General features: G+C 43.9%; 1 protein-coding gene across 1 annotated transcript in view; it reads right to left on the bottom strand.

Annotated features, from left to right (window-relative positions):
- Positions 1-551: 551 nt before the first annotated feature.
- Positions 552-26,425, bottom strand: part of LOC138569447 (properdin-like) — a 349,722-nt gene continuing 323,848 nt past the window's right edge. The window contains exons 9-10 of the mRNA XM_069647424.1: positions 13,921-14,072; positions 552-947 (exon numbers count right to left, since the gene is read on the bottom strand). Coding sequence (XP_069503525.1) covers positions 943-947; positions 13,921-14,072 — 157 coding nt within the window. The 3' untranslated portion in view covers positions 552-942. The remainder of the gene's footprint in view (positions 948-13,920; positions 14,073-26,425) is intronic.

Raw genomic sequence — 26,425 nt, 5'->3', positions numbered from 1 at the left:
GGTAAAGATTAGTAGGGGCCTCAACCATAGGCAGTTGCCGTAGGAGTTGATAGATCATTTATAATACCCTTTCCCCTCTCGTCTCGGGAGGATAGCTCAGGGGCAACGTGTTCGCATTGGAAGCAAGACGACACGGAGCAACACAGGTTTGATCCCCGGGTCCACGCTTAGAATCCTCTGGGTATTAAGCGTGTTATAAATAGCCTATCATATCATATCATATTTTACACTGTAACCCAAAGAATACAGCTGAGTCCCATGTGAAATGTGGTCCAGCTGTCACATATTCACTGATCTATCAGCCACCTCTGCGGCTGAACTCAATGCTCTGCATGATTTGTATAATGTTTTAAACGAGTCATCTCTGCTAGCAGTTGAATAGTCACTTAATTCTATTTACTATTCACAGGCAATGTAATGCTCATTTTGTGTCCATGTTTGCACAGACTGTGGTCTTCTGAAGGGCCTTCCACCCCACAGTGCTTCGAAGCCTTAACAATGGCAGCAGGCACTACACAAATATCAAATACAACATAACATGACACTATATGTTGTCTCGATTAATATGTTTTTAATATCCCAGAATTATGTACAATGCATAGAAAATCAAACATATTTTATTGGTGTCAGATTATTGTAGTATCTTGCTGTTCATAGCAACGCCAATTCTTAACTTCCTGCATCTTTGCTAAAGACAGTGCATTATGAGATTCATGACATGCCGGGGAGAAGACACCAGTGGGCACCGGGCAGAATCCCAAACAATCCAGATGACAAATGCAGGACTGGCATGATTAGGGAGTAAAGAAAACCAACAAACAGTGACGCTGCATAAACCATAGGAAGAATGACAGAAGTCATGGAAATATCTGAAAAAACAGGCAGGTGGAGAGGAAGGACTTTGTCTTCATTCCGTTCGGATGATACGGGGTCTTCCCATCATTAGCCTGTAAGAGAAGGAAAAGCAGAGAGTATTCACCATGGAGACCATCAGAATCTGAGAAGGATCTAAACGCATGGCTGTCCAATTCCAGGCATCGAAGGATGGATTCATGCCGGGTTTTCAGGATACCCCTCATTGCTATTCATGAGATGTATTTGCATACAATGATTCTAAATGTATGCCCATTTTTACTCATGATTATTAATGAAAGATATCCTGAAAACCCGTCAGGATTCCGGCCCTCGATGCCCGGAGTTGGACAGTGCCTGGTAAATTTGCTTCACAACAGAATTACAATGAAGCTCAGCCAACAGCAAAACATGAAACACTGTCTTTGAAGGCCACACCACCAAAAGTGTTTTTTTTTTGTGTCTTTACTTAAAGAGAGTGAAAGACCTAAGTAGTGCTCTTTTGGCAGGATCCCTCCATTTTCAGTTTTGGCTATTAGGTGATGCCAAAGTGCCACCTAGAAGCTGAAACGATTGCATTAGAGTAAAGTTAGAAAGGAGATGGGATATGAGGAGGGACACAAAGCTTGTAGATGTTGTTTGGTTTTTTACCCACCCATTGAATGCCCATTGTCATGCTAATCCCTATGACCATTGCCACTTACTTCCTGCCTCTTCCTGTCCAAAGCACATCAACACATCCTCCTGGAATCTTTTTCTGCTAGCTTTATCATGCAGTAAAATCAAACGCTGCACTTGAAGTGCCTGCCATTGTTTTTTCAAAGCAGTCTTCTGAGAGCTAATTGCTGAACTGGAGCTGTAAATTCACATCTGGTGCAATAGAATGTCTTAACCAATTGTGCCTTCGGCAGCGGTAAGCATTTCCTTCACTAAAGTCCTGTTAAAATCAAGCATTGGCAAAGCCACATGGTTTGGCTTGAGTATCGCGTATTAGAGAAGCATTTGCCAGGCGTTTACATTCCCAGGTACTCAGACCATGTTCTGCTGCTACCATTAATGGCCATTTAGAACCACTACATCAGCACCTGAAAAAAGCCCATCCCATGCCTATGCAAACGCTCTTGCCATTGTCAATGCTTGTTTTAAATATTCCTGCCAGTTTTGGACTATGTTTTGATTTTTTCCCTAGAAGTTGTGAACCTCATAACTTCCATTCGAACTTCCCTGGTCCTTAGGATTTCGGTCTAGCAAGGTGCATCCTGTTTCTAACTCAGTCTGTCTCCTTCTGATCACCCCCTAAATATCAATTGCGGGCCCTACAGCCGGAAATTGCTCCTGTCCTTTCTTAAATTACCGATGTGTCCATAGGGGGCTCTGGCCAGCATTGTCAGACTCATTCTTCACTTGTCTGACCAGAGGGCCTAAGAATTCTGAAAGGTGAGCGTAAATCCACACGCGTCCCTACGTTTGGCAGCTTCAGCTGCTTAAGCCCACAGAATATAAATCTGCCTGCTGCACCCGATTGGTCACACGTATCTGTGTCTCAATGGATACTTCATTCTGATTGACACCTGAGGTCCCCACCTCAGCCCCAATCCCTTTTAAATAATGGAGGACTACTTCAGATTGCCAGTGTAGCAAGGAAGCCTTCTCAACAGAACACAACAGTGTGGATGGCCAGCAGAAGAAGTAGCAAGGCAGCTCCAACACACATTGATGGAGAGGTTCTGTTGGAGTTTCAGAGTTCTGGTGACTTCTCGACGTCCGTGGCAGGACCAAGAGCCTGCTGAGAGGATAGCTCAGGGGCAATGTGCTCACCTTAGGAGCAGGACTGTGCCGTGCAACATTGGTTGGATCTCCAGTTGAGCGTTCAGAAGCTGGAGGAATCCGGCTGAAGCACAATATAAATCCTCAATAATAACAATAATAATACACACTTGCCTTGTCTTGTCAGTGAGACTATTTTCAAACCCACTAAAGCAGCCAGTCAGTGACCTGCACTGGGAGGAGACCTGAACTTCCAAGGGCTTTACAAGATGGCGCCGCTACATGTGCATTCTGTGAGGACCCTGGGAGATGCTTCCCTAACGCCACGCCTAAACTCATGGTAAACAAAATAGGAGGCTAGCTTCTCCTGCTTGTGCAAGCCTTTATTCGACAATGAGTTCTTAGGCATCTAGTGTGACTTCAAAGACAGGTCCCTGAGCAAAGGAAAACATATGATGCACAAAAAAAGGTCTGCTGCTGAACTCAGAGACTTTAGAGTTGGTAGTGAGGGGATTACATTCCAGCATGGATACTATTCGTTCGAATGAGTGGTCAAGCAGGAATAAGGAAAGTGAACAGGAATAAAAAATAGCAAAAGAAAAATTAGGAATGAGAGAGTCAGCAAGCGCAAGCTGACGCTGGAGACGGTCAGTCAAACAACAGGACTCAGGAAGGATTGCTAACTAGGGGCTGAGCGAAAGAAGAGCAGGGAAGTTCAGGGTTGGACTAGAACATGCAAAGGTCTAGATGCACCATAAATGGAGAGCGGCCATCTTGGAATGGGCAGTGCTGCATGAACATCACCCACCTGCCTGCTGACATGGAGCCAACAAACGAGATGCTAGCAGCCATCAGAGCCTGCGAACCACAGTTGGATCCATAATGGAAACTGAACCAGTGCTCCTCCAATTTCCCTAAAAGGCAAAGTAGCCTTGACCCTTTTTGGAGCAGGGACCTTATATGGTGAGGGAACTCCCGAAATCCCCTGACCCCCAGATGAGATACGGGAGCTGGTGCTGAGACACTCACCCAAACCACTGCTGCTGCTGTATAACCGCTGTGTGGAGCTGGCCCCTGCCTGCCATGCCTCCAGTCCTGGAGCTCATATTATCCCTCACCTCCAGAACTACAGACTTCTTTGAAGCGGAAGGTTGGCTTCCTAGTAGATCATCTAACAACAACCTTATACATACAAACAGCTGTTAAGTGAAAGGCTATGATTGCTCAACCACACTACCAGGGGTCTAGGTGAATACTGCGAAAAAAGAAATTAGAATCTCAAAATACCGATTTGTTTCACCCCTTTTGACCACATATATATGGGGGAAACCCCCGCACCCCCAAACACCCCTCAACCTTTTTAATTTACTTGACCCACATCCCACATACATATGAGGTCAAAAGGGGGTCTCGAATTTCGGTATTTTGTGAGTCGATATTTTGCACAGTCTCTATTTTGGTATTATCCCAATTACCAAGAGGTGAGCAAAGGGAAGCTAACAAAGCGTTGCCTAACCTCTTATGCACTCAGTGCTGATCACGTGACCTAGAGTCATGGACAGACAGCCTGGCAGAAACTAACGTAATTAATAGCACTTCCTTATATTGTGCCATGGCGTTAGTCACATGGACCTGGGCTGGTTGTACAGAGGAGATTTTGCTGGCCCCAACTGATGATCATAAAAAGAACTTAGGAAGGGAACTTTAGTCTTGGGCTTTGCCCTTCACAGGAGATATCATTTTCCCAGCATGCAGGTGGGGCTCCACTTTAGGCACAGGATTGTCCTCGTGATTCCAGCAAGGCCCTGAAATTTGTCATCAGGGGCTGCGTGTTACATTTCTTCCGTTCATACGTTGCCGGTGACTGTTCATTGCTGCCTGTACAGCCAAGTCTTTACTTTCAGTCCGAGTCATTATAGACACACACAAGGCTCACTGATGGGCGCAGGCTTCACTCCTGTCTAGGGCACTCTAGCAAAGGGGTGCACGGTCACGGCACCAGAAGCAACAGGCAATACTGGGGATCGATTACACTGGTGATCTGTTGCTTAGTCTGTTGATAGCCTCAGACAATTGGATGAACATGCAGTGAATTAGTGTGTATGGACATCAGACTTAACATAGGTAAAGCGACGTTTCCCTCCGCAGAGCTGACCATAGGAATTGACAGTCACAACGTCGTAACATCCACACACACAGATTGCTCTGCCTCCAGCTCTGCTCCCAGAAAAAGGCCTTTCCATTGAGTGCAGGGAACGGCCATGCCAGTCACAAGTCCAAAGCGAGCCGCTGCCCATCTTATGGACAGGTAAGGATCCAGCAGCTAGCATGCCACAAGTTACATGTACAAAAAGCCATCGCACTGGGTGCAAACATGACCTATTACTACAGTGCTTAGAAGTAGGACGAATCAGTCAGGAATCGCTAAACACAGACTTGAAATTATAATACTTGAATTACAGTAATAATAATAACAATTATAATACGAATTATTATTATACAACTATTTTTATTTTTATACAGATATTATGATCCACGTTATTATTTAGCGATTCATGACTCATAATAATATTAATAATAATAACTATTATTATTATTATTATTATTTAAATACTGATGCAATGGAGTCACTTTATGGACCAAAAAGGAGCATGATCAGGGTCGTTTTGCTGGGAGAGAATGTGGGTTAAGGCTACATATTTGAATGTTTTTAAATATGAACCCAAAAAAGGAGAACTACAACTCACTTAATATGAGAAAATACAGAATTGAGACACTGTTTATTGGTACACGGACCTGCGCAGTGCGTGCTTTCATCACACATCTGGCATGAAGTGTACAGATATCAGCAGGCCTGTTTTCAAGCATCTTAGAGCCATGAAATATCTCAGCTCTCTACAGACGGTGTCAATATATTCTGCAGAAAATCCTGGGCAAACCATAAAGGCGCAGAATTGTATGGGAAACCACAAGTGGTGACACCCACGCAACAACCCCACACAGGTGAAATTAGCAAACTGACTTTGATGAACACGTGAAGCCACGTACATAGTGACATTGAAACTCAATCACATATGGAAAGGATATGTACAAAAAGCAATGTGCACAGAATAGGTACAGATGAAAAGATATATGTATAAAAGGGACTAAGACTAGTTTTGTGTTGGTAACTAAACCGATAATTCTTGGAGGTTAACGCCATCTCTGCCATCAATGCCTATCCTTTGCCACTCATCGATGAGTTAATAGATAGACTTGGACATGCCACATTCCTATCAACCCTAGAGATAACCAAGGGTTATTGGCAGGTCTCAGTATATGGTCCTGATAAGGAAAAGACAGCTTTCTTGACAGCCCTGTGACTATTCCAGTTCAGATTCCTCCCTGTTTGGCCTGCATGGGGTCCCAGCCACTTTCCAATGACCTATGGACAGGATATTACAGCCCTACTCCGATTTCTGTCGGGCCTATATTGACGACATAGTCATTTACAGTAAAAATTAGGAAAGACCATCTTTTTCATCTTTCTACAATAAAGGTTTTACAAATTGTACCCATTGTGTCAGTGTCATACTTATGATACAATACCTGCCCTACATTACCAAATAAAAACAACAGAAATGTGATGGCTGGAAGGTTTCAAATCATTCATAACCACTGGCACAGCTCTGTTCAACCCTCCAGACCATCGATTTTCAGCCTGCCAAGCCACTACAGGAGGGGAAAGACCATATGCAAATCATACTTTGTCCCACCCCAAAAGGGACAGTCCAGCCCGAACTGCTAGGTCACATCCCTTCTTGCCGAGACCACAATCATCCAGCGACATGTTTCAGCCTCACTGGGCATTATCAGTGAGGAGTAGTCTAGGTCTATAGGCCCAGCAGGCTTTTCTAGGGGTGATGTCGTAGAGCTGCTGCTGCTGTTTACATTTTCATTTTAAAAACCTGCAAATACTGTGACCTGTAACACATCCTTCTCCCTTATCTCCCAGCTAACAAACAAAACGTTGTTTCTACCAAATAAGCAAAACAGAAAGGCGCAGACTGTATGGTTTGAAATCATTCATAAGCACTTGCACAGCTCTTGGCAACCCTCTAGATCATTGATTTTATGGTTGGACTTGTGTTGGGCAGTTGTTGTTTGCAGTCTGTGGCCAGACACTTGGTAGGCACTGGATGTCTGCCCTTTGGGGTTTAGACCTCTTTGAGATGCTCTGCCTGTTTAGAGTTTAGCCAGAGTGATGTACAATAGTCCAGGTTGTTGTGTTGGACGTCTGCTTACATTCACAGTAATTTGGATATATGGGCCTATACCAGTGGTCTTCAAACTTTCTATGCCAAGGCCCCCCTGAGCAAAAGATACATTGTTTGGTCCCCCTGCCCCATCCCTCTGTGTTGGTGTTATATTTTTTTTATAGAGATGGCTGCAGAATTGCGTGGTGCCATCATTTTGAAGGGAAATGTTGTTGGGGAGACATTCCAAGACAGTAGGACAATCACTTACAACCCAAACATAGAAACCGTGCAAGTAAACATAGAATTCTTCAGTAGGGCTTTTATTTTCTCAAAACACATTCCTATTAGTATATTCAGCAGAAGGCAATTTGATTTTACAGAGCAAGTACTAATAGGAAGGGTGGGCTTGTCTCTCTGCAGAAAGTGAGTCAATGTGTGGTTTTATTTTTGAGACTGCCACTCTGAGGTTGTCCTCCACTTCCAGCCTTGTGGGGTATTTCGTTTTCAGTACAGCCAATGCTGAAAAGCCTACTTCGCACAAGTAGGAAGATTCAAAGGGTAAGAGAGACTGTATAGCAGACCTTGCCAATGTAGGATACTCCAGGTTTAACCTCGGCCAAAAGTCCCCCACTGCAATGTTCCTAAATTCAGATTGCAGAGTAGTGTCCGACTTAACCTCGATCACCAATGCTTGTGAATCAAATGGAAGATGCACCACCTCCGCTGCCAGACAGGGCTGCATCACCCAGTCAGAAATGCCAGCATTATCTTCAGGGAAGTATTAATCAAAGCTGGACGTTAATGTTGTTTGTTGACTTGCTCAGCATTCAGTGTGCAAAATAACCTTGTATAAATAACATGCAGCTTTGCATAAAATTTAAGAGAATTTTGGGATTATCAGGCACAGTGAAGGCCCCTCATATGAAAAAGTTGAAATGCCCTGGCACCTTTAATTTGAAAAGGATGAAATGCCCTGGCGCCTTCTCTGGCCACTGCTGCTGCAGGAGAAATGAGGATCACAGGGTCTTTATTCTATTCACTTGTACAAAGTCCACACAGTCCTCATTTCACCCCTGCATAGAGTGGAACCAGTCTGCGGTACACAGCTTGTAATGCAAAGCGCGCATCTTAAGCACCAGGACAAAAAACAGAGAACTGAATACATTGATGAGCTAAATGAATTCTGACTGGCAACATGGGGGCAGTTGCTCCCCCCCACTACCCTGTTCCATCTGAAAGTAGGAGAGTATGTCACTAATGAGCCATCATTAGTGATTTCCTGCTCTGCATTCAGATGGGAGGGCTGGTCATCCCAGCAAAAGAAGGTGTGTGCCGTAATCGGGGCAGTTTCTAGCCAACTTGGTGCCCAGGGTGAAACATCAGAAACATCAGAATGCACCCCCCCCCTCACCCCTACTGACTGGCACACGTCACTCCCAAACTACACCTCTGTCGTACGACAAAACCCCTCCTCAATATAAATAAATAATTGCTATATAAATGAAGCTGGTTTCATTACATTGTAATTCAAGTACTTTACAGAAGAATTCTAATGTGAAAACACTGCTGTTGCTGCCCAAGTAAATGTTTTTTCTGTCACCTGCTCTTGGGGAAAGCCTTGCCTGAATGCAGTTTCAGACTGTCCGTACTGGCCCACTGCAGTGTGAACAGCCTATCAGGGTCTCAGGGCCCACTGACCTAGCCATGTGTTGCAGGTGTTCTGTTCGTACCACCTCACTTGTATTTCGCAAGGGGCAATACTAGACTAACCATATGAATTATTTTCTGATAGAAGGTTATCATTCCAAGATGGACAGTCTGGTGCACTCTTATTGTACTCTTTCAAAATACCTCTCTGAGAGTGGTAAAAGGGACAAATAGCACCAATGAGGATTTCTGTATACTTTGCATTAAATCACAGAGTATTTCAGGACTATAACAGTGATCAGCGATGTCTACATTTGATAAACAAGTCTGTGATAAAAGGATTGTATGTGTGAATCTCTAAATGCATAACATATGCATGGCTTGGTGTTCACATCACAGTTCACGATACTCACCCCAACATTAAAATGTTTGTAACCATGAACCATACATGCTCATTTGGACATCTTACATTTTTGGATGCAAGTATAAAATGGCTGCAACATCAGCCACTCAAATGGGCTTCTTGTTTCTGAAGAATTGTAGAGGAGGAAGGGCTGGGTCTCAGTGTGGGCATGCCCAACCCCAATACAGAAACATCTTTAGGGAATTATATCTACAGACAGGGCAGTATACCGCACAAGAGGGACCCAATAAACAATGCACAGAAAGGCTACACAGAAAGGATTGTACCTCTTTCAAACTTTAGCCTGACCAGTAATAAGCTGATGAAGCGTTTTAAACAAAACCGGCTTCTGGTGCATGGTAAAGGTCCCACGGTTCCTCAGCCACTACCTCCTCACCATTGCGCAGGCCTCAGGGGTTATTTTGGAGAAAAAAAGAGCAGGCCCATGTTTTATCTAACCGAGCTAGCATTAGCATCTTATTAGTGCTGGCCTGTAGCTAGTGAAAACCATGGTGTGTCAGTGTAGAAAGGGCGTTTGGCCTCGTGGATTTACAATTTGAGGCAACTTCTTTGATTGCTTTATGTGTTTAAGAGTGGGCACAGTATGGCATGCTCGTCAGAGTCACATACACAAAACAGTCCAGTGTGCTCTTGTATGGACATTGGGCACATTAGACAAAAACAGGTATATGTGCTGTTACATGAGGGAGCACCACATAGACACCATTAACCAACAGGGTGGTGACTTGTGCAGCACACAAATCATTGCTGCACCCATCACTGCATTGATTTGTCATGGACTACTGTCTGCATGTTGAGACACAATGAACTCCACTTTCCTAATCAAGGTGCCAAGTGACATTGAGCTGCCATCTGGTGTGGTCGCTGGACAGTGGCTGGCTTGTTTAGACAATTAAACGACCTTTGATGCTGAGAGGGTGCATTTAGGCCATGTCCCAAAGCAGCCACTACAATATGTAAGCAAGAAAACTAGAGTTAACCTTTCCAGGGATGCGCCATATGTAACTAAAAAGTAATATAAAAAAACGTTTTGGTGTGTCAAATGAAGAGACACGAAAATAAAGAAAATAGTTTTAAACATTTCTGTGTGATACATTAATTCTCTTTTGCATAGGTTTGTTCAGCTAACTGATACTTGTGCTGGCCTGGTGAATAAAAATGACACATGTTTAGTTCTTAACACTGACATGTTAAGCATATGCTGCGGCCTACCAGAGGGGCGCGCCTCACAGTTTGAATACCGCTGGCCAATACACACTGATATTAACGTTACATATGGTGATCCATTCTTGTATTAAATGCATATCATAGTACAGTAATATCGTAACCATATTTTTCTTAGTGTTCTGAGGAACAATGCTATGTGATGCCACTTCCTGTTTTGTCAAGGAGTGAAAGGTCGTGTCACGTCACGTGATGTCACTTGGATGTGGGGTCAAATGACATCACTTCCTGTGATGTCATCATAGGTCAAGGGACATGTGATGTCACTTCCGCTACCACAGGCATTTTGGTGCAATGACGTCTCTGAAGAATCCTATGCAGATACCCCATTTGAAGGAGGAAACCACACTAGTGACAGCAGCAAAGGAGCTGCTAAGCAAGGCAGCAAGCAGGTCAGACGCTGCCCACTGAGAGACACATATCAGCCATGCAGCAGGAAACAGACCCTCAATAAGAAATATCAGCGGGAGGTGAAATAGTGCGCACCTTCATGCAGCAAATGAAGGAAGAGGAGCAGCAGGTTACTCAGGGTTCAAGCAAGGTAGCAGGGACTCCCGCCACAGGTCCACCATGGACAGGAAGACTTCCAAAAGAGCGTAAAATTGCAGACACAGAGATTATTCGAGCAGGCAGAAATAGTGGAGCAACCACAAAAGGACAGGGTTCATCCAGGGCAGCAGTCCACAGGGTCCTAAGCAGATGCTCATCTTGCCAGCAGAGCTTCCAGGTATGTTCCAAAATGAACTGGGATTGGTACAGGGATTCCGGTCTTTTACAAATATTGACACAGTGGTCGGGGAACCCCTGCCCACAAATCCAAGGGCATGCAGTATTCAAGTTTGTTTCCATACAGCCAATCAGTGCTGGCCAACCAAGCTTTCAAACACTCCGGCACATCTACAAAGTCACCAATTGGGAAACCTGAAAGACTCCAATCTAGTATAAACTGGATAAGGCATTCACCAGCGATTCCTTTGTAGGCTCTGGAAGAGCCTACTTAAGCATAATTGTCATTTGTGACTTCCCATTGTGGCCCAAGAAAACAAGGCAAGGCCACAAAACAAAATGGAGGGGTTGTAGGAATTCTAAAATGCTTTAGTACCCGCCTGGTCAGCATTCAGGGCATTTGGCTACTTACACGGTAAAATGTTACAGACGTGATGTAGTCAAAACTAAAATGTAGAGTTTTCACGAGCCTACTAGCAAGCACACATTCTGGGTGATAGGAATCCCCCATGAACAAAAATAGGGTGCATTAAATGTAAGTTGCCTTTTGGGCTACGAAGGGCAGCACATCAAACTTGAGTTGCATGTACAGGAGAGATCAGTAGAAGTGCCTCTCATAACAAAACATTCTGAACTCCAGAAATGGCAGCAAAATGTTTGGGGGGCGCCCAAATTTAGAGAAAAGGAAACCTACAAAAAAGGAATTCTACCCTAGCAGGTACCATTACTATGCTGATGATTTAAAGCTGTGGCTTGATCTGTCTGGGGATGGGCCAATCGTAACAATAAACTAGGGGAGATTTTCTCTTATATGAAGGTGGTACGATGTCCTTTCATCGCGGGATGTTTTTTCACAGGGTTTTTTACCACGATTTTTTTTTTCGAAGAAAAAAAACATCGAATTTTTTAGAAAATGGGGGGTTTGGGGGTTAAACCCCCCAAAAATAATTGAAAAAAAATGTGATGGTTTTTTTTCGTTAAAAAAATCGCGGTAAAAAAACACACGAAAAAATATCCCACAATGAAATGACATGGGACCATGAAGGTATGGATGCAAGCCAATTGGCTCAGTCTCAACCTAAATTAAAGTGAACTTTCCAATATAGCATGCAAATCAGTACACAGAAATCAATTACCCAGCCACCTGTCCTATCCATTAATTCCATGGCTCTACCCATCCTGCCCCATGCAGAGCCTCTGGGTATCACATACCATTCGCAGTTGAAGATGGGTCAACAAGTCAATTCCTTAGGGCTCTCCGCGACCTAATGAAACAGATGTACCCCATAGGGAACCGAGCTGCACCTCACACAGGAGGCCCAACAAGGCCGAAACATGTCTGGGGTTGCTTGTGTTTCCGTGCAGAGGGGACTTGACCTAGCAGTTCGGGCAGGGCTGCTCCCATTGGTGGCAGTACCTGACTGAATTGCATATGGCTAGATCCCTTTTAGCAATGGCACAGCCGGGCTAAAAAACGGTGGTGTGGAAGGTTGCCCAGAGCAATGCCAGTGGCTCAGATTAATTCAAAATCTTCCACCATCACTTTTTTGGTTTTAGTTTGTCTCCCTATGTGAGAGAAGGTATACCCAGACATGGGTCCCTTGCTTGCTGCCCCATAGGGAACCAAGCCGCACCTCACTGAGGAGGCCCAACAAGGCCGAAACATGTCTGGGGTTGCTTGTGTTTCCGTGCAGAGGGGACCTGGCCTAGCAGTACAGGCAGGGCTGCTCCCATTGGTGGTAGTACCTGACAGATTTGCATATAGCTGGACCCCTTTTTCAATGTTGCAGACGGATTAAAAAACGGAGGTGTGGACGTTTGCCCAGAGCAATGCCAGTGGCTCAGATTAATTCAAAATCTTCCACCCATCACTTTTTTGGTTCCCTTTTTTTCAGTCTTGAATAAGTATTATGTCTAGGCTGATAATAAGAGCCACATGGGATATGGCAACTCCCTGCATAAGGATGCCACAGAGAAATCTCCGATCCAACGCAAGTATTTCGGAATGACGTTGCTTAAGTTGTTCCCAAAGCTCCATCGCACACACATGCAACTATACTTCTGCAGAAGATTCACTACCTCCAAGGGTGCAACATTCATGTACCACAGTCTACCTGGAAGACACTCCATGTACTTAACACACAGGTTTACCCACAACCAGACAGGAGCCTTCATGTGTCCTCCCTCGTTTAACACACGGTCCCCGGATCAAGCCTAAATTTGTCCATTCGAGGGGCCCATATTTGGAATGGGCAAATGATCAGATGAAATATGCATTAAATGAAGGCAGATTCAAGACATTGCTGAGAAGCTTTGTTTTTCAAATCCACCATGCAACATGGTGATTATGTTATCTGGCCAGCTATGTTCTGATTTAAATCAGTACCATGGGCCTCTCAATGGGTTTGGCAGTGAGGGAACAAAGTCCTGGTAATTTAATTACGGGCACATTTTTTCATGGTAACAGAATTACAGCCGATTTTACTACACTGCCAAATTCTGAGTTCGATCTTGAAGTGGGGGGAATCTTCCACTTTAAGGCTAAAAATTAGTGGAATTACAGCACCAGAAATGCCGCTTGTGGTATTTCGCCCAAAATCCCCATAGAGTCCTATTGATTTACACCGGCCTTCCACAACTTGTAACTCCATGGTAAGACCATGTGACAGAGTGGCTGTAACGGTTATCAATGTTGGTGGGAATCCGGTAGATTTACCACCAAAATAATACCAAACTCGTAATGAGGCCTCTTTTGACACCACTTATCCTTCAGTGCTGTATAAGCCAATGTTCATAACATATTTGATTTCACATAAATAGAAGACCTGCACTCTTCAACTAAGATTCCAACACACCCTTGTAGACAGAAATGGACCTGCTCTTTCTTGTCATTCAGATGATACTTTGAAAGTATTCAGTTATTAGTGAGTACAATAAAACATAACACAATAAAGGTTAACACACTGATCGCTCTTCACGGATGTGCCATTTTCAAAGCAGCCATAGGTTGTGTTTTTTGTGGAAATCCTCTCAGAAACCTACCAGAAACCTCTTCAAATTCTTCACACTCCACAACGTTTTGGCATGGCTGGCTTTCCTCCACTTTAAGCCTCTGTCCATTTAATTCATGGCACACTGCCCTTGGCGTTCCCCAGAAGAAGACAGTGTTGATCTTCTGGATCCCTGTGGTGTTCCTGATTAAACCAAAAATGAAAGGTTAGTTGATATGATATGATATGATATGGCATTTATAATGTGCCTATACACAAGTGTTTCAAGGCGCGACGAAGCAAGGGAGGGGAACAGAGGGAAGACAGAGACAACAATCTTACTAGGGCTGGTGACATAAAGATCGCGCAAGTGCAGGGGAAGCGGGAAGAGGAAAGTGCGAGGCGATGTGCAGTACATAGGATAAACCGAAAATAAATAAAAACAATAAATAAGAACAATAAAAGAAGTGCAGCTCGCTGGTGGCAGGTGCAAGGGTAAGTGCAGACACCAGGTGTCAAGTGCTGGTAGGGAGCTGTAGGGATACAGAGACAGCCCCAGAGTGCAAGGCATACCAGGGGGGCAGTGCAGGTGTGCAACTGGCGGGGAGGGGACCTGGGCCCAAGAACAGAGGGTAGCCAGGAGACCAGTGCAGTTTTAGTTTCAGCCAGGGGTTCAGCAGGGGAGAGGAGGGGAGAAAGCAAAGACAAAGAGGAAGGCCTTGAGGTGCTTCCAGAACCGGAGATGGTTCTCTTCAATTTTCAGAGAGGCAGGGAGGCTGTTCCAAAGGGAGGCCCCAGCCGAAGAAAGAGATCTACCACCAACTTGTTGCTTGGAGAAGCGACTGACCCTGAGAGAGTTGGAGGCAGATGAGTGAAGAGCTCGGGAAGGAAGATATTTAGGAAGAGAGAGTTGAAGGTATAGAGTCCCCAGGCCCCAGAAGGCCTTGTGGACAATGCAGAGAGATTTTAACTTAATCCTCGCCACCACTGGGGGCCAGTGAAGAGATTTCAGTCCTGGAGAGATACTATCCCTGGGCTTGAGGCCAAGGACAAGTCTTGCAGTCCTGTTCGGGGTGAGTTGCAATGGGCAGAGAGTAGAGGCAGCAGATTTAGAAAGAGGCTGTTGCAGTAATCTAGCCTAGAGGGAACCAGCACTCTGGAGACAGTGGGATTCTGGGGGAAGGAGAGGAAAGGAACAATACCTCTGAGGAGGTGCAGCTGGTAGTTTGCCTTCTTAGAGACATCACAGATGTCAGGAGAGAATGAGAGTGTGGAGTCGAAGATGACCCCAAGGTTTTTAGCTTCACAGGTGGGAGCAGGAAGGGGGCCAAGAGATGCCGGCCAGAGAGTGACAGAAATGGAGGGAACGGTTGTGCCGATGAGGAGAATCTCAGTCTTACTGGCATAAGGGCAGAGCTCATTGACGGCACACCACTCCTGAATAACAGACAGACCGTCAGAGATGAGAGAAGGAGAAGAGGTGGCTGAAGGGAGCCAGAAAAGGAGCTGAGTGTCATCCACATAGCACTGAAAGTTGGGGCAGAGAGCAGCAATGCAGTTGGCAAGAAGTGCCAGGTATTAGTTGAACAGCCAGGGAGAGAGGGTAGACCCCTGGGGAACACCACAGGTAGAGACAGAGGAGAGAAGGGACCCAAGTTGGATCTGGGAGGGTCGATCAAAGAGGAAAGAAGTCAGCCAAGCCAGGGCCTGATCGGTGATAACCAGGTTATCACGGAGACGGTTGAGCAGGATGGCAGTTGCTATAGTAACTCATGTTCCACCGGAGCCTAGGCTTAATCATACACTCAATCAGTGGAACTCAAGCTACTTTGTTGAGACGATAAATCAGGAAAGCATACTTTCTTGTAATTCTAATCCTCCATCGTGCATATAGCCATTACGTTAATAGACACTGAATATCTGTGTCTACGTGCAGGATCTACAAACACTATGATATATACATAAACAAAAATCTATTTTCAAAACAGCCAACATTACCAATTGGACCTAAAAAATACTTTGGGGCTATTTTGCATCCAATTCCCGGCTTTGAGCGAAAAGGCCAGCAGAAAACGAAGGATATAGGCATGTGTAGAACAGGTTACAGCATCTTTATGAATAATTTTCTTTTGAGACCTAAATGGTAGAGGGTACCAGTTCTGATTGCACTTCTGTGCAAAAAGACCACTCAAAGTAATGTTCAACTTTTCTAACATGTAGAGATAAAGCGCAAAACGCAAGCGATATGATCTTTATACTTTACAATTCTACTATGAGTTGGCAAAAGTGGAAATGGCTACTGCAATAATGATATTGTGAAGTATTTACAATTGATTCCTATGGAGTCTACGTGCATTTACCAGGTGCAAAAGTCAGTCAGATTCTCTCTCTCTCTCTCTCTCTCTCTCTCTCTCTCTCTCGCTCTCTCTCTCTTTTGAAATACGAACGGCATCAACAGAAACTGTCCAGGCGAGCAGCACTCCAAAAAAAGTGTTCCAACAACGTAGTAAACACGGAAAACCAACAGCAAACACTGCAACTCCGGTTGTATTATATGAAACAACCTTTATTTTTTCATTTTGCAGCAATTTAAAAAGGAGAAATCTCCCAGTGAGAGTTTTCTAGCCAGACGGCAGCCTGACGCGTTTCACCACTACCCAGTGGCTTGTTCACAGTCACTCATCACCCACAGGAAGTTAGTTTTTATAAAAAACACCCCCACCTCAGTGAAAAACATAGAAAAGGTGACTTATAGACTCAAGCTAATAGTGGTTAGCCATCTTGGCTTGGGCTACTGATTCACATTACTGATGACATGAACATATGTTTTGCAGACAAAACCTAACTTTTAAACCATAGCAGGGCAAATACAATTCATAGCATTGAAATGTTGTTTTTAAGGTGAGCAGTCATATATAGTACAGTCCATTGTTGGGAAAACGATACTAGAACATCCATGCTGTCATTTTATTAACGCAGTGTTGAGGACTTGATTTTTTCTAAAAACCAAAAATGAGGAAGGTAACTCTTATTTGGAAACTGAGAACGCATTGGCTACATTATTTGTGGTAGATGAATCCCTCACATCTCACAAATGTAAAAAGAGGAGGAAAGCATTTGCCAAGTGCGTGGGCGTGGAGCACCCTCTTCTCTTGGACGTGCCAAAGCAAAGATAGCATGTTCTTATATAGTCTGTAAAAAATATTTAGAGACCGAGGTAGTCACTATAAATACATATCAGCATCATAATTGGGATGTATGTGAATGAGATTGGTATCACGTTAAGTAAGTAGTGTTGCAAGAATATAAAGTGCATAGTGCTTATGTGCAAAAAATGCATTCCTATGATATGAATAGTTTCACAGTACAAAGAGTAATATTGTCATATTGTAAGGTGCATAGTGCAAACTTCTGACATTCTCTAAAATACTTCAATACATTAAAAAGGGTTTTCTCTTACAAAATGCAGCACAGAGATCTGAATATCTTACAATGTCACATACTAATAGCCTACCTCAAATATTACCTTTGTGATGGTATATTCCTATATTTGCTATCTGTCCTATATTTACCATCCTTTAACTTAGTGATGTCGAAGGATAGATAAAAGGAAAAGAGATGCTCTAAAGTGCCAAATGCATACACACAGTAAGAGGTACCAGGATCCCCACACAGAACTGAGTTCATAATCGTGCTATCATAAAACCATCAGATGTCTAAAAAATGCATAAAAATACCACTACTCAAATACTATGCTAAAATAGGTTAGTCATCAAAAAAGAGCCTCCTTATAACTTTGCCAAATCGGTTCAAAATTTGAGTCAAATTGAAAGTCACCATAAAAAAGTAAACGATTAAAAGTGATAAGTAAAAAAGGAAGAAATGAAAACATGCCAACAAACCAAACATAAAAGGTTATAGTATAAGGTCATAAAAATGTATGAGCTGCTAGGGGTACTATATCATATTCAGTGTAGTACTTATGTCCCCAAGAAGGTGTAAAGCTCCTAATCAATATTGGGACCCAGCGGTGTCTTACTCTCAAAGTCTAAGATATATTTAGTCTGTTCTTGACGGAGTGTTTTCTCGTTATCACCACCCCTGGGACCTGGAATGACCTTATGAATGCCAAAAAACATAAAATAGGCTGGGTCGGCATTGTGCATTTCCGAAAAATGTTTGGCCATGGGGTAAGAGCAGTCCTTGTTAGTAATGGCTCTAGATACATACTTTCAGCTTGCATTTTGTACTTCCAACGTACCATTTTAGACATGGGCATATCAAAGCATACACCACCAGTTCAGATTGACATGTAATTTTGCTGTTAATGTAAACCAGATGTTTCAATATGGGATGCTCATAACTTTGCCATTATTTGCATATTTGCAAATCTTACATCTGGTACACTTAAAGAAGCCAACTCCTGTTGAGGAGAGCCAGTTAGTGTTCGTATCATTCCTTTCAACTGCCATGTAGCTTTTCACCAGCAAGTCTTTTATGGAGGCACTTTTACGATAGGTAATGTCAGGATAGTTATCTAGCATACCACCTATATTTTGGTATATATATATATTACTGGGCCTGCGGTGGCTAAACCCATTTTGGGCATCTTACAACTTCGCTCTGCCTGGACGAATCCTCACCAAACTTTGCAAAGTATATGGCCTACTCTGAATTTCTTTGCCAAGTTTGGTGAGGTTTCGTGAGGGGGGGGTTCCAAATTTCTTTTTTTTCCCATAGATATAATGGGAAAAAACTTTGCTCAGGCCTACAGCCCAAACCGCTGGACGGAGTTTCACCAAATTTACGGCAGGAGTGGTGGCTTTGTCCCGAAAGTGTGGTTTTGTACATTTGGTGTACATCTGTCCAGTAGTTTTCTTTAAAACAGGCTAAAAATGATTGATATCTGGCTCTGCTCCACTGGCCCATTTCCCTGTTCGGTCCGCGGACTGTGATCTGATTGGCCAATCGGGCGACGTCAATTTTGCAGAAATCGGCTTCTCCGCTGATTGGATGGAGAAAAACATGAAATGTGTCAGTTTTCCTGAAACGTCCGCCATGTTGGATTCACAGACATTTGCCGGTGTCCAGGGATACCGCAGCGAAAAAAAAAAAACGCAACGTTGCACTTGTCAAACTCAACAAACAATTTCTGGGGAGGTTTGGGGGGATGAGGATGGGATGGGATATGGTCATAAGAAGCCAAAAAACGGGTGCTTTTAATCCCCGAAAGTCCGTGAACACTCCAGATGTCCTAGGACATCTGTGCCCATTTCTGCATTACAGGGTTGGTGAAAAGTAGTTTTTGGACGGCTTATAACTTTGGCGACACTCAATGAAACTGAATGTAATCTTGGAATTGTATTCTAGACCTAATTCTCAATGGTTTTGCAAAGTTTGGTGGGATTCAGTCAAGAGGGGGCAACATTAGAGGATGGGTCCCAAAATGTTCTAAAGGCTTATAAATGTGGTGCTATTTGACGAATCTGCACAACAGTTAGCAAAAAATGTTGTATCTAGATATAAATGGTTTTGCAAAGATTGGTGGGATTCTGTCAAGAGGGGGTAAAATTAGAGGGGGGTGCCAAAATAATGTAAAGGCTTATAAATGTGGTGCTATTTGACGAATCTACACAAAAGTTTGCAAAAAGATTTTAGATCGGGATATAAATATTTTTCTAAAGTTTGGTGGGATTTTCTCAAGAGGGGGCGAAATTAGAGGGGGGTCTCAGCATTTTTAGATGGCTTATAACTTTGTTGCCATTTGACGAATGTGGACAAAAGGTTTGAGAAAGATTATAGACACAGGTGTGGGCTAAGTTATATGGCTATTGTATGTACATACATTTTGACACTTTTGAAAAAATAAAACATGGGCAGATTTCAAGCAAACTTGTGTAAGGAGCATTGGCAAGGACATTAAAGCATGGTTTTGCAAATGTGCCTGTGGTTTTTTTTGGACAAGTGTCATAATGTAGGTACAGAAAATAGTGATATACCTTTGGTGACTGAGGTATAGCCTATGGCCATGGGCAGTGGCCAGATTGTCCGGGCCATGTTATAAGGTCCGGGTCAATCTGGCTACTGACCATGAACACGAGGGACTTAAAAAATGGTGTTAAAGTGGCCATGTCCACATGGGACCGGCTATGTGGTAAAGTTATTCGAAGGTAGGGTAGGTTGAAAGGGAAACTAATGTGTTTGTGGTAATATGGTCATAGGGTTCTGCAGGCTGCCATGGAAAGGGGAGAGGGGCTCTGTACAGAGCCCTGACTTCTCTTTCCATGGTGGACATCTTGAAAAAGGATTTTCCTTCCTATAGGTAGGAAGAAAAATCTATTTTTTAGCACCACGGGTTCCTGCTTTGGGAACCAGGGGTGCTAATAGCCTTTATCCCCCATTGCAGGGGCTGCAATGGATGATAATGGTCCAGAGCACTCATTATTTATTTATTTATTTATAACGTGCAGAAGCCTGCAGACCTAATGGTGCACACAGACACACTTCGCTTGGGCCGATAACTTGGGCTGCCGGGCTGTTATCCCTTGTTCCGGTGCTTGGAACGGGGGATGAATGTCACATTATTCTCATTAGCATAACACAAAATGCTAATGGAAATGTTGGAAAAACGTATTGAGTCTATGTACTTTACTGTTAAATGTAAAGTAGATGGAGTCGATAAGATTATTTTTAGTTCTATTTTTTAACTGTGAATGCTGGATCCTATGGGGGCCTTTCTTTTGTTGTTTAAAAAAAAAAGAAAGTGTTTGAAGGAGAGGTTATAACGTAAGATGAAGAGGGAAATGAGGGAAGAGGAACCAATCACTAATATGGAAGGGCAGGTGGACTGGGGAAGGTGTTGCACGTGTGTTACTTCTAAGGTAGTGGGTAGTGTTTCTCAAGCTCCTTGATTACAGCTTCAATATCACATCGAAATTGCTTCCCCCTGCAGAGTGGAGTGTTGCAGTATATACAGTGGACTGTTGTCTTCTAAAGATATGGATCAACAGCCTCTTTTATTGCTTGCAAGGTAGCTGGTGGAATTTTGTGGACCACAGAAGAAGCTGTGTGGCTACAGTATTAGTTGAGGAAGATGAGGTGGAGGAAGATAGCCTACTACTTGCTGAGAAAGGAGCAACCTTTCTGAGAGCATTGCAGTGGTTGGATTTGGTGTGGCGGTCCATGGAGATGGTCCCGTAGGAGTACTGTCCAGGTAGTCTGTGAATGAGTACAAAGTTGCACTCAGTGCATTTCACTTTAATAGCTTTAGCCTTTGGTACACTCCCAACAGTGGTAAAGAACTGCCACACCCATGATTCTCTCTGGGTGCTAGAGGTAAGCACTTCCTCTACCTCATCTTCTTGGCCCTCTTCATTGTTGCGCTTTTATTGCTGTGTAGGTCCTCCAGCTGGTGATGGTCGTGGTGGCTCTTGGGGAGGAGGGATGGCAATAGCTGATGTCATTTTTAAGAGCAATAGGAGTTTTGCTAATATTCTTCCAAGTATGTACTTTGCACTAGATTGTTAATGGATAATGAGTAAGTATAGGTGTAAAAGCTGTGCATGGGTACATTTTTTAGCTTGAAAGTCCATAGATCAGTCGAAAAATGCAGTTCCAAACAGTCCTTGGAGCATGGACCCGATCGCGAAGTGCGGACGCCTTCGCAGACACGTCATCATGCTGCGTGCGAGCTCATGGTCACGTGGCACTGTCAGGGACCTCATTTCACCAAAATGCCAGGGGTAGCGGAAGTGACATCACATGATGACATCACAGGAAGTGATGTCATTTGACTCCACCCTGAAGTGATATCGCGGGAAGCGATGGAACACGACCTTTCACCAGTTGAAAAAACGGGAAGTGGCATCACATAGCATTGTACACTACGAAAAATATGGTTACGATATCACTATAATGTGATGTGCATTTCATTCAAGAATGGATCGCCATATGTATCATTAAGATCTGTGTGTATAGGCCCATATTACCAAAGTACTGTGAATGCCAACAGACGTCCATGGCCAAATGGTAATGATGTGTTATTATATAGCACTTACGCGTAAGCGCTTTATATAGAAAAAATATACACCCAATATCACCAAACCTGTGTTGGTACTCATTTATCGACCTCAGAAGGATGAAAGGCTGAGTTGAGGCGTTTAAGAACAGACTAAATTAGTGACTCACCCTCTGAAGTGCGCCTGAAATAAACCTTTAATGAGTCTAGCAATTATCGTATAGAATTCCAGAAAGACACATTATTTGGTATTCCTATTCTTTCTTATTTAGGGTCAGTGCTGAAAGTGTTAGACTTGTGGCACTCCTGTTCTTGTTTTTCTTCTTTTTTTAAGGGGCCTGAACAAGAAAGCCACCCACTCCAGAAGTAAAGAGCCACATGGTGCTGGCCACAGCCCAGTAGCTTGCATTACCCAAAAAAAAAAAAAAGAGGTCGCAAGGGAGACTACAGAGGTCGCAAGGGAGACCTCAGAGGTCGCAGTTGCGACCTCTGGCGACCCCTAAATGATGTCCCTGGGCATTGTCCGGAAGGTCTGTGATGGCATCAGATGTTCGTGGACGTCGACGGATGCAAAAACATTGGAAAAAGTTGCAAAAAGTGTATAGAAGAGTTAAAAATGATGCTAGAAGGTGGGAAATGGCAGAGCTTTAAGGTGAAACATTGTCAATTGGACAGAAGTGTTGGTATATTGGGGTAAGTATGATATTAGTAAATTGTAGGAAAATTGCATGCACTGGTAAAAACCCATGGAATTCAGTGAAAAAACTTTGCTAAAGGGACGTTATGGTTAAGGTGCACTAATAAAAACCTATCAAATTCAATGAAAAAACTTTGTTAAAGGGATGTTATGGTTAAGGTGCACTAATAGAAACCTATCAAATTCAATGAAAAAACTTTGTTAAAGGGATGTTATGGTTTAGTTGCCCTAATAAAAACCTAGCAAATTCAGTGCAAAAACTTTGTTGAAGGGACGTTATAGTTACTTTGCACTAATAACAACCTCTCCATATTATGGTTACAAGTAAAATCGAAAAAACCCAGAAATTTCCCAGTTATGATAAGCTAAGCAACCATAACTCATGCCACCCCGTTACACTGCTAAGACTAACACCCATGACATCAAAGATGCCATCACAAATGTCATTGATGACATCACAGAAGAACAGCAACAGAACTTTGAAGAAATCAAATGGGTCCAGACAGAGCATAGAACACGGTACATGTTATTGTATCCTTCCAGATTGAAGATTATTCAAGGCGACCGACACTGGTTCAGCAATTCCACGGAGGAAGCATGGGTCTGGTGGGAATCAGAGGGTAGCTGGTTCACCAGCATGGCCATGAAGCAAACAGGTGACTCTCTTGTTGTGGACCCAGACTTCACACATGCTCAGAGGGCAAGGGGGGTGAATCTGATGTCTGGAGGCCAGAGGAGCTACTGTGATGGAAGATGGAACTATAGAGCTGGCCACAGAAGATAGAGAGGAGGTGGTTGAGACCGAGGTAGACCGAGGGAGCAGTGGGTCGAACGGATCCTGGGGGACCGTTGCCTTCAATCCCACATCTGAGGATACAATAACACTCTGAGACATGGTCTCTGATGGGAGGTGGTTCGACCATGGGGGAATTTGGTGTTATCGAAAATAGACTCTCTGTTGGCTAATTACTGGTTGCCTATCTCTTGGTCTCTCCTGGCACCTTGTCAGCTGGGAGGCTGGAAACACCAAGCCCCTGGCCCGGAGACAGATAGTGATACGCTCCCCTTGAGGGGTGACTGGCACACTCAGGTTTCAGGTATTGCATTGGAATATACCCTCATGGTAATGGGTATGTACCTAGTTGATTGTTATGTTACAAAGTTGGGAGGCTGGAAGAAAAGGGCTGGGAGGAAAGGGAATGGTGAAAGGGGTGGAGATTTATAGCATGGACGGATACAGCCCGTTATTAAATCTCAAGGCCCAAAACCCTTGGTATGCTGAGTATGCTTAGGGGAGAAGACTTTTCAGAACCCAATATGGGGCTTCTTAAAGTGATAACATAGAAGGTCCAAGGAATGGGTCAGACTACTGAGAGGGGGGAAATTCTGGGATGCATTTCTTCAAGCGATGCACCTAACATAAACAGGGCTCAGGAAGATCACATCTAGCTGGGGAAGATTGGATCCTGGCCCCACAAACTCTTCCTTCTCAAGGGACGTCCTTACATGGATCATTAGAATCCTGAAGGATGACTTTTGCGAGGACACATGTACTCCTGGGGGTGTTGGATGGGAGGGCAATAGGGAGGTATGTCATTGCCAAGTGGTTGAAGGGCAATCAGCTGTAAAAGGTAGTATTTGGAATCCATTCAGAGTTTTCCTTAATCTTCACAATTTTCTTTTTCATGGCTGTATTTTCTGGGTGATGATCAATTTTAACTTACACCCAGAAAGTAGGGGTTTCCAGGTATCTTCTTCTTATAATCGAAAATGTTTTTGGCCCTCATGAGTGGTGCATGTAAGTCTTCTGGGCACAGGTTGCTCCAGCCCTCCTGGACCTGGGTGGTACAGCCGTAGAGCTTCTGGTTTGAGTTGATATATCCCTATTTGGCTTGGTTTATGCAGCCATGCTCGAGGGGTTCATGCCTGTCTATATCTCTCCTCTTCTGCCTCTCTAACACAATAGTACATCCTTCGCCGTCGTTTCTCTTGATCGCATCATTGTTATTTTCTCTGATATATGCCATCTGGTCTTTTGACACAGTCAAGGTGTGGGTCATAGCCCCTCCCAGTCATTTGCAAGATGTCTTCCTGCCTGACCAGTGACTGCAAAACATGGAGTTATCCCTCTCTGATGCTTTGCCTTCTCCTCTTCCACTAACAAAGCTTTCTTCTCCTATAGGTTTCACTCACCTACCTCTGCTTTCTTGCTTTTCCTTTCTCTCAATGTCCCCTTGCTATGGCATGGTATGTTGTTCTCCTTAAGCTGCTGCTCCCACAACACCAGCCTTTGCTGAAACCTCTCCTACTCTGTTTCTCTTTTGCTTCTTGCCCTCACTTCTGCATGGCAACCCTTTCCTGCTGGTATTCCCTCTTCTCTCCTCTGCCTTCTTTTCCCATCCTCGTGCCTACAGATTCCTCCTGTCTCTAGCTCTTCTTCTGCTCCCCATTTCTCCCTCTTGCTCTCCCTCCCTCTTGCTCTCTCCATCTCTCACTCTCAATCCCCCTCATCTCTCTGTCTATTCATCCAATGTTTAGTCTTCTCTCACCATCATGGCATGCCTCACCTTATCCTTCCCCTAGATATCTTTCTTCATGACTCAGTTCTTGCCCTCTTGCAACGTTGTCCTTTCCCTCCTCTTATGTTGGTCCTTCTTCCAGATGTATTTCTTTCTCTGCCTCGCCTCCTCTACACAAGAGCCTCGCCAGCCATCTGGTAACTCGCCTGTCTCCATCTGCTTCCTGTCCCCTTTTGTAGGATAGCTCTCCGTTATTACCATGATAAATGTGGTATTGATTGCACCTGTGATGTAAAAGAAAATGGGTATGTGGGATTGGAAATCAGACATTGGCAGCACCTCCTCTTCACCGAGAACATTTGTAATACTCCACATGTCGAAGCTCTTTGGGCTTCACCTATAATCGGATAGCCTGATATTTTGGAGTCATGGACCACTGTCAAGGTGGCGGATTGACCAAGCCACGGCAATTCCTTTCTCTTCTAATATTTTGTATGGGGCCTGAAGGCTCTGCTATGCATGCACCTTCCCTTGTTCTGCCCAGCCCAGGCATGTTTCTGTGGAACGCTACATGGCCTGTGCTACATTCCTTTTCATAATAAATGTTGACCATGCTATCTCTGCTGGTGCAAGTGTCAAACCAGAGGGTTTATTCCACAATCCCCATGGGAAAGATGTGCACTCCCAGTCAGAATCCCCAATCTGGTGCTTTGCCGGGCTTCCTCTCCTGCTGGACACCATGCACCATAGCCTAGAGACAAACAATGTTCTGCAGGAAGTGGTCCTCTGATCACAAAATACCTCTCACTCCATTCCCCTACCACCCACATGTGACCTTTTGACACACAGTGGAAACATTGTTATATTGATATTGGAAGAACTCAGCCCAGTTGAAGGGCAGTGTTCCCCTTCACTTATGTGGTTTGAAAATAGCAGAAGAACCTATAAAAGGACTTTAGAACGGCAGAGAAGTAGCACAAACGCGAATGGCATCTTACCATGATGACAGCCACATCTCACCTACACCAACAGTCTGTCACAAGCTCAATCAGTTTCGCAACTATAAGCCCCACTTAGCTGGATGGATGTCATCAAGCAAACAATAATTCTACATCTTCGAATTGGTGTGTTGGATATGTCTGGGATTCTTGCCAGGGTCTTCATCAATACAGTGCAGATTCATTTTAATGAATGTTAATTGTTCAACATGGGACACGGCCAGGATTTTCCTATGGTCAAATACACTAGCCGTCGCACCTCGAAAAGCTGCTCAGACTCTACACTGACAGGGGGGCGGCTTAAGCATTCTATGGCAACTCTCACG

The sequence above is a fragment of the Ambystoma mexicanum genome, chromosome 2q, assembly GCF_040938575.1.
Source record: "Ambystoma mexicanum isolate Mex_15411 chromosome 2q, UKY_AmexF1_1, whole genome shotgun sequence".
Lineage (NCBI taxonomy): Eukaryota > Metazoa > Chordata > Amphibia > Caudata > Ambystomatidae > Ambystoma > Ambystoma mexicanum.
This window is presented reverse-complemented; position numbering and strand designations above follow the sequence as displayed.